This window comes from Gymnoscopelus braueri (genome assembly GCF_963280865.1).
Source record: "Gymnoscopelus braueri genome assembly, chromosome: 12".
NCBI lineage: Eukaryota > Metazoa > Chordata > Actinopteri > Myctophiformes > Myctophidae > Gymnoscopelus > Gymnoscopelus braueri.
The window spans coordinates 19,203,960-19,213,144 of record NC_137614.1 but is presented as its reverse complement, the minus strand read 5'-3'; the positions used below and the strand labels follow the sequence as shown (position 1 = coordinate 19,213,144).

The following is a 9,185-nucleotide window of genomic DNA, read 5'->3' as shown; positions in this document are numbered from 1 at the left end:
ACTAGCCTACACTCCAAATCGATCTTTGGAGGCATTACAACAGTAATAACTATCATGGTCTACGTAGCGTCACTAGTGTAAACGAAAGACAGAGGCTGTAACCACCCCCCAATATAGGTCATTTATCCCGTTGTAGATTTCCACATGCATGGTTTCACACTTAACAGATGGGCAGGGCTAATCTGTATCTGATAAATTCAGCCCAGCACTTTGAATGACATACTGTAGAGCTCCTGTGTCTGGAGCTCTGCAGTAAAAAATAAAACAAATTATAATCACATCTGATTTGTCACCGAAATTTCTAAAATTGCTTACTGTCCACTGTGAAGTTAAAGGTAAAACTAGTTTAATTATCTTCTGTTTAGGCTACTTTTTTAAATCATTTCATATACCATAAAATAATACCATTGAAAACACACTAAAGTCTATGTTGAGGATCGCTATGCTGCTTCTTGTAGGCTTTCTTCACTTTACTTGATCTCAGACAATATTGCCACATGAGACCCATGAAAGAACATGCATGCAAGCATAGCATCGGTATCTCGTATCTGTCCCATAAATCTGTAGGTATGTGTCGGTATGTGTCCCATTAAAAGTGTCGCGGTTGTGGATCTGTCTCGTCTGGCTTTCGCATCGCTATGGGCGTGGACTGTGTGCAGGTACATTATCGGTTTCAGCCAATCACCTTTAGCTAATTCCCCTCACACAAAAAATGGCCGCGTCTTTGACCAATAGCAACCCGTTATTGGTTGCGCTGGCGATTCGAGCCAATCAGAACCAGGCTGGGCGGGCGCGTGCTCGGGAATAGTCTCTGGCACAATTTCTAATTCTGCCCAGTTCGATCGGCAACGGGAGCGGATAGAGGAAAGCAGAGAGCCCGAAGGCAGCAGCCCCCACCACCGCCGGCCCAGGTTACCATCTAGCACCGGGAAACATACTAGAGAGCCACCGCCGGCACAAGGCAAGCCATTACCAACCAGTAAGCATGAGCAGCGAGGCCGACACGCAACCACCACCATCACCGCCGCCCGCTGCCGATGCGGAGCGCCCATCCAGCCCGGCAGCCGCAGCTGCGGCGGATAAGAAGGTCATCGGTAAGATTGCTGCAACTAGCTAGATGGCTAGCGTTCATGCTAATGTGGGCTCCAGACAGCGCCGGTCGAAGCGATGCGGCTGTTAGCTCGTTGGCTAACATGAACTAGCCTGGCGTTAATCGTCGGGACGGTTATGCTAACTAACGTTAACATCTTCCCTGGTAACCTTGGTAACTCGCATGCGAGGCGGAATACAAAACGGACTGCCTCTATATCGTTGGCAAACCTGATGTTATAACGTAGCTATTAAGCTATATAAAGGATATATACGCCTTGATGATTTTTTCGGACCAAATTTTTCGCAATGGCGGCAGTCCACGGCAACGTTAAATTAATGTCTTCCGTACAAATGCCGTTGAACTTGATTTTACGTCGAGCCGGTTTGCCACATGCATATTTCTTATTTGCCCGTAGGAAATAAGACTGCAGACGTTAGCACCGCATACACTTCTAGTTTTAGCGGTTGAGTGCAGTGACCATGATATAGCTAGCCTAATGAATACAATGTGTATTGGGATTAATTTCTGAAGATACTAGTGACTGCTCAATATCTATTGTTTTATTTAGCCGGTTCATTGCGGGCCTTCCTTCCTTCAGACAACCACTGAGACACATGATGCCAACCGGCCGGCTTATCAGTGTCAATGTTGATTACTATCGGTTACATCGTAATTAAAACAATTTAATGTAACTTTCATTTTAAATGGGTATACTCGACCCGCGTCGGTAGCCAGCTATCATTAAAAGCACATTTATTTATTTTTTTCGGGCGAGCCTTTCTTTCGACAAAGATGACGTGTATATATATATATTATTTGTATGTCTTGATTTAAACTGAAAGTAGCACAGGCACCTTCTCGGTTAAAAAAAAAATCGCATTCTTGTCGAGCGAATGACTCGTGCGACTAAACGCATTACAACGTAGCCGTTAGCCTCCAGACATCTCTTTGTTCACGGGATTGTGTTTGGTTTAGAGTTCCAACGATTTTGGATAAACAAATAAAAAACCGCAATAGAGCCAGAGCCCTTTGCTAAAACGTTCACGTTATGTCATCAGAATGGCAAACACGCGACTGTCAACAAATCGATTTTTTGTTTAAGTTGAAAAAGCCAACTAGCGTCAGCTATCATGGCTGACTAGACAGCAATGTTAGCCCGTTGGCTAGCTTACCGCACTAGCCTAGCTAGCTTGCCGTTTCTGTGGCTAACGGGGCACCCAAAATGTCCGCCGGGGTATTCTTAAGGGTTTCTTTTGTCCCTTCGCTGTATTGAAATCGAGCACCGTGGTGGTTACTGGTCTACCCCGCAGTATCTGACGTTGGAATGTTGTTGGGTTCAAGTGTTGGTGTTTCACGTATTCATGTTTCCTCGCCTTGGCTCTAATCCAACCACATGGTAGAGACCCAGTTAGCCACTTGGCTATGCTAATAGGTTGGCTAAGGCTTCCGCCTCGCTAGCATCTTAGGGCGCGACAGCACCACGTGTAAACGCTCGTGTACTTAAGTAGTGCGGCGTAAAATGGGCCAGTAGGTCTCCGGGACTTGTATCCATCTACAAATGTATAACGTTACGTTGTTGACATACATTTATGTAGCTGTTGTTGCCCGAAATAGCCCCACATTATTGCTGCCTCTATATCTGACCCAACTGAATTGGAGCTGACCAGCTTAATATTTGTTTACACACCATACAGGACACAGTGTAGTAATGAGTAGCTAATAATAATTCATTTGGATCATGCTTTGGCGCTTAGTGCAGCTGGTGGAGAAATCTCATGAGCATCAGTATCTATTAAAAGACGTGACAGTTGGAGCTTAAATATAACTTCAAAAATAATCTCTGGCCATGACTAGTTGTTTTTTACCATCTGTCCTACCATTAAGATTACATTTTCTATGTTTCATTAAAGGGGGTGTTGTAAGTGTTGTTTTTTTTTATGTGTGAAGCTATAACTGAAGTTTTTTTTGTCATTACAGCAACAAAAGTCTTGGGTACAGTGAAATGGTTTAATGTCAGGAATGGATACGGTTTCATCAACAGGTGAGTAAACCCCACCCCCATCTGTCTCTTAAAGACACTAATATGATCCTTTGAGTGTGTGAGTGAGGGAGAACATTCCCAATCCTATTATGGCTTTGATTTGCTTACAAAGCTGGCCAGACGATTTATCGGCCTGCTGCCAGTGCTTCATTAATCCATACACTTGCTGGTCCCAATCTATCTGTAAATACAGTGTTGGGATCTGATAGTACTCCATACTACTCTATTACTGTGACTGACACCTTTTGTTTCCCCCCCTTTGCTAGGAACGATACAAAAGAGGATGTTTTTGTACACCAGGTAAACAACATGTCCATAGGAAGTTTGTACTTTAAACATTGACAGTTGTGTGAAAACTAGGTTATGAAATGTAATTTTTATTATTTAAATTTTGTTTTAGACCGCCATAAAAAAGAACAACCCAAGGAAATACCTTCGCAGTGTTGGAGATGGAGAAACTGTGGAATTTGATGTGGTTGAAGGGGAGAAGGTAAGTCACAGAAGGGCCTTAAGAATAGGGGTGTCACAGTAGAAAAAATTCATAACTCCATCCCGGGTCCGCCACAGCTTAAAACGTGCGCGGATAGGCCTTGCGTTAGATCGAGTATTTTAATACTTTTTTGTGAGATCTGACAGAACACTGTCAAAGAAAAAAAAGGCTCGCTAGACGACAATCTCGTCTAGCGAGACTTAGTTTTTTTTTTTTGGTTGCATAGTCACTATGAACGTCTGATCTCACAACAACAAAAAAAAACTTAAACTGTGGCGGACTCGGGATGGAGTTATGAAAGTTTTCTACTGTACCTTCATCCTAAGATATCATAACATCATAGAAAAGGTAAGAAAACCTTAGTCCAAAATTCTCCTTTAAGGTTGCACTTAAATTGTCAAAAAAATAAAGACAATTCAGAATTTTTGCAGGTGAGACTCAAGCTGTTGTAGTACACTTCAGCCATATGCAGTGTGCATGCTTCACGTCAAACAGCAAGTGCCATGAAAGCAATTTGACTTCAAATTAAGATCCCAATTTGATTACTGATCATCGTGTTTCAAGTTTCACCCCGATTTTGATAGACCTCACGACACCCCAACTTGAGACTGTGATGCTCAACTTGAGAAAAGTTGAGTTGTGATTTAATCATGTACCCATCAATAGGAAGGTTTGCGGTTATTCAAATATCACAATGGGTGTCTAGTGAATTCGGACAAATAGGCTAATAATGTTGTTCAAATCCTAAAAATGTTAATTGCACAGGGAGCAGAGGCAGCCAATGTCACCGGCCCAGGAGGAGTTCCAGTCCAAGGCAGTAAGTATGCCGCTGATAGGAATCGCTACAGACGCTACCCCCGCAGGAGGGGCCCACCTCGCGACGGAGAATATCCCGATAACTACCAGAGCGACGGTGAGGGCGAATCCGGCAGTGGCGGTCCAGAAGGTCGTGAAGGACGTGAAAGACGTCAACCCCGCGAAGGTCGTGAACCCCGTGAAGGTCGTGAAGGTCGTGACAAGAGCAGCCGTGAGGGTGCAGAGAGTGCCCCTGAGGGAGAGATGCAGCAACAACAGCGCAGGCCCACCTACCCCGGCAGACGACGCTACCCGCCATACTTTGTACGTAGACGCTATGGCCGCCGGCCCCCGTACACCAACGCACCACGGGGAGAGATGACTGAGGTACGCCACAGGGCTAACTCTCCTGAAGCAGGCACCTGGGGGCTGCCCACATCAAAGTTGGGCTCCCCCGTTCCAGTGAAGTCATACGCAACTCTCAACCCTCTCCTCTGACAACAATCACGTGGTTTGGGCAAATCTTGGTGTATCGGGGGTCCGGCCGATATACTGCAAATTGACCCCAGCTTTTTTGCCCCATTTTTTTGGGAGCATCATGGTGTGCTGGCATTTGTAGGCTCACACCAAAACCCTACAATGAAAGGTTATGTTCATATGGCACAGCAAGACAAATCTAGTTATGATGGACAAACCTATGTCCATTCAAATCATAAGAGTTTTGATTCCTTTAGAAGCTGATTGGAAAGACTCTCTGCCTACTGAACATAACTTAGGGAGCTCTCGTGCCAGTTGTTCTTTGACTCATCTGTTTGCTTTCAGGGAGGTGAAGGTGATGAGAATCAGGGAGGTCCAGACCAGGGCAACAAACCAATGAGGCAGAACTACTACAGAGGCTTCCGACCAAGGTTCATACCAAGGTTTGCATGTTGGCTTCATTGACGTAAGGCTGCAACAATCGGAGAACAGTATGAAAGCAATCTGAATTCTTATCTATACATTAATTGGACATTTGCCGGATAGTCAGTGATATTGAAACTGATTTTAAATTGCTCAATTCGTCCAGGGACGCTGTAGTCTCCTTTTATTGCAGCCTAAACTGAAATGGCAGCTACTTGTAAAACTGTTTTTGTGTTGTATGTGGTTCTTCTGTGGGCACTCTGTCAATAATCTTCAGTCTTTGAAATTGTAATTTGTTCCAGTGGATGACCCGTGTATAATTATAAATCAGTTACTGAGTAAATACTGGGTCTTATATTGGGTCCTATGAAAAAAAGTTATGAGATAATAAGTTGAGCCGTGAAGCGATTGCAAAATTTGTAAAGAGCCTGTCTGTTTATATGCATGTCGCTTTGGCGGCAGTTGCTCAATAGAGTACCAAAGTCTGATGTTAAAACCACGCCCCCTGGGTAATGAAGATATTTTTCCCATAAAAAATATATTTTTTTAAATGTAATTTAAAAACTGTTCCAAATATAACGCCTTTCAGGGAGGTCGCTCTGATGATATTTGGTTATATTTGATAGTTTATTTGGAAAAAAATATAATTAATTCTGCGGTGGTACCTGGAAGTAGTGTTGGAAAACTATGCCACCCGGCAGGAAATCGCTGTCTCCACTGAAGCATGTCATGTTCTATAAAACATAACTGAGATTCCATAAAGTTTGTACAGTTTTAGTCTAGTTTGTTTGATGAAGGAACTGATCGACTCCTACAAAAAGAAGAAAGTCAATGCAAAGTGACATGACGCTGTGTGTGTGCGCAGGGCGACTGCTACATGTATAGTGGTATATGCAGTTGTTAGGTCATTCCTAATCCTGAGAATAAGTACATAAATAACTGTAGTGGCAGGGCAAGATGGCATACCCATTTCCTGTTCAGGTCATTTTCCCATAGGTTTGAACCGGAAACATGGATGACACCTATAAGTGTTTCCAGCTCAAATCGGCTGTTGAGCCAATCGAACAAATCTCTGGGAAAATTAACTGGAACAGGAAATGGTATGCCACTTTCTGAAAAACTGGAACTGCAGTTCCTATTGTAGGCAGACTTTATTTTCTTTGGATAAATTGGTACTTTTCCAGTGTCAGTTGATGCTTAACCCATTTAAACCTGAGGCCGATTCTAAAAACATCTAAATCCTGACCTAAGTTTTCAGAATAAAAAAAAAATGTATTCAAATAAATAACAAATGTATGTTGCTATATACTGTATACAGCAACCAACTACACCAAAAGGGGTTCCCAGATTGAAAGGTATCGTTACATTTAGGTGTTCCAGGTCTAAATTACTTAATAAGCATAACAAAAAAGAACCTTTCTTGCATGGTTTTAAAGTGGCATTTTTGACATCAGGACTTTGGTACTCTATGCATATATACACTGTATCCTAATCAAATGCAACAGGAAGGCCATGAAACAAAAAATATTGGGAGTCTTAACTTTAGGTATTTAGTATAAGCTCTTATCCAGAGCAACTTGTGCAAGCTTTTGATTGTCATGTACCTCTGGCAGTGAGTCACACGGCTCAACTATGCACTCCAGGCTGTCCTTGTAGATTCATTTTCAATGTGTGGGTTGGCATTTTAAAACAACTTTGTGGTAATTGCCAGTTTGCCTCATTGTCGTTGGTTGTGTTTTATGTATATATGGGGAGAAAGTAGGCCCAAGGTGTGCTCACTGGAATGTTTTTGTCTTGTGACAAAAAAAGGCAGTAAGACTTTATATTGAGGTATATTAAGATAGTGTCTATAATGTGTTTATAACCACATTTATAAGGCATGATGCTTGTTATAAATGTTTATAATTATGCATAACAACTTATAACAAGGTTTATGAAGTACATCATTTATAAGTGCTGGTCATAATGCATAAGCTCAGTGGAACAGCATAACTAACACTTTACTTAAAGGTCGGGTCTATAATGCATTATAATCACATTTCTTGTGCATTATAACAACGTCACTTTATAACTAAGTTAAGGTAGTTATAATGTGCTATGACCAAAACTTATAATACATAATTTGACATACATGGCTATAAACATTTATAATGAGTATTATAAATGCGATTATAATGCAGTATAGACCCAACCTTTTTTAAAGCGCTAACAAAAAGTTTTTGAATGACTCGTCACAACCCCATTCCTTTTGTGTCGATCCAGAGGTCCACCCCGTCCCAGACCGGTGCGGGACGGAGAGGAGGACAAAGAGAACCAGAACCAGGGCGGCGAGGGTGGCCCGAACCAAGAGCGCCCCCAGCGCCGCTACCGCCGCAACTTCAACTACCGCCGCAGACGCCCACAGGCTGGCGGAAAGCCTGGCGAGGAGGGAAAGGAGGCCAAGAAAGGAGGCGACCCATCCGTTGAGAAAACGTCCGCTCCCGAGGCCCAGCAGGGCGGGGCTGAGTAGGAAAGAACCCGCCCACCGGCACCCACCATCTCTTACCATCGTCCGGGTGAGTGCTCAGATATGTGGCCTGTTGGGTCCAAGTAATCGCAGCTTCTTTATTTTATAGGTGGCTCATGTGTCAAAAAAACTGTCTGTATTTTTGCCCTCTAAATATCTTGATGTTACCAGAGTATAGTTTATATATTGGGTCATTAGTTGAAATAATGTTTCAGCTTTCTTTTCAGTATTGTTGCTCTCTGATATCACCCAATTAAATTGGGCCTTGGGCTGTGAACCTTGTCAGCAGTATAGACGTTACCATTGGCTTAACTCGTAACATGGGCGGCCATAGCTCAACGGGTAGACTGTCAGTATCGGGGAAACCTAAGGTTCCCGGTACACTCCCCAACTGCGGTCTGTGTCGACGTGTTGCTGAGCAAGACATTTAAGCCCTAACTGCTCCCCGGGTGCCGCCCCCGTAGTGTTCGCTGCTCCTAAATGGCTAGGATGGGTTAAATGCAGAGGACAGATTTTACGTATGTGCAAATGTACAGTGTCAAAAAGAATACCCCCAAAGGAGTGGGGTCAATTATGATCATTATGTAGCACTTTAGTTGGACTTGACATCCACTGTAAATTCATAGCTAATGGCTGCCATTGGATGCTGACCGAGAAGTAATTTGATTGGAACAACCATGGCTTTTATAATGGAGATTCTTTGGGCAAAGTGTCTGCTTAGGCTGCAATTTGCTTTTCCCCTATTGGCCATGATGGATAATCCAAAGCATGAGCTAATGGATTTGATAAAGCAAACTGTCTGGCAGCCTGCAGCCATCCAGCCATTGTTTCACCACCATACGTGCTGTGGCTGTTGGTGTTAGGCTTACTCTCAGCTATCGCATATGACACTCTTTAAGATGCACTCATGTCATGAAACGAGCTGATTGTGCTACATTTTATTCATAATTTTCATTTTTTCTTGTCTTCCAGTTTTTGTCAACAAGAAACATCAAAGATCTGAGCAATAAGAAACAGAATTGACTTGACGATCGTCACAAGCTTGCACCATGCATTTGACCAGATTACCACCGATTGCCTGCAGAATCTATGCAGACCTGTTTTTTTCCATTATTTTTATGTGACAGCTTACAAAAAGTTTTGGGGAAACAGCAGATGTTTTTCTAAATCGGTCCTAAGTTTTTACACCAAATGGTTTTTAAAGAAGAAATGAAATTTGATATCTGGTCAGTTTGACATTTTTAAATAACTTTTTATGTATTCAAACATTTTAACAAAATGCAAGCTCAAATAAAAGTCAAAGGAGAACTGTCCCGAGTGTTTGCTTTTATTTTGCTGTAATAAAATGTACATATTTATA

At 42.6% G+C, this 9,185-nt stretch overlaps 1 protein-coding gene across 6 annotated transcripts; it reads left to right on the top strand.

The window, feature by feature from the left end:
• The first annotated feature begins 838 nt into the window (after nt 1-838).
• ybx1 (Y box binding protein 1) lies at nt 839-9,138 on the top strand. 6 transcript variants are annotated; one of them, XM_080444595.1, is made up of 9 exons: nt 839-1,094; nt 3,071-3,134; nt 3,401-3,434; nt 3,535-3,624; nt 4,390-4,561; nt 4,607-4,806; nt 5,242-5,327; nt 7,579-7,874; nt 8,798-9,138. In XM_080444595.1, the coding sequence occupies exons 1-8, from the start codon at nt 986-988 to the stop codon at nt 7,826-7,828; spliced, it is 1,005 nt and encodes a 334-aa protein (XP_080300721.1). In that variant the 5' UTR covers nt 839-985; the 3' UTR covers nt 7,829-7,874; nt 8,798-9,138. The 6 variants fall into 6 exon arrangements, with proteins under 6 accessions (XP_080300721.1, XP_080300720.1, XP_080300723.1 ...); XM_080444594.1 differs by having other exon boundaries at nt 4,390-4,570; XM_080444597.1 differs by having other exon boundaries at nt 4,390-4,743; nt 7,582-7,874.
• Nucleotides 9,139-9,185: the final 47 nt, after the last annotated feature.

Excerpts from the sequence above, each read along its gene's own strand:
- ybx1 (XM_080444592.1), top strand. The coding sequence starts at position 986 with ATGAGCAGCGAGGCCGACACGCAACCACCACCATCACCGCCGCCCGCT. Across the intron at positions 4,807-5,241 it reads CACGGGGAGAGATGACTGAG|GGAGGTGAAGGTGATGAGAA; the intron begins GTACGCCACAGG and ends GTTTGCTTTCAG. Across the intron at positions 5,328-7,578 it reads TACAGAGGCTTCCGACCAAG|CAGAGGTCCACCCCGTCCCA; the intron begins GTTCATACCAAG and ends TTTGTGTCGATC.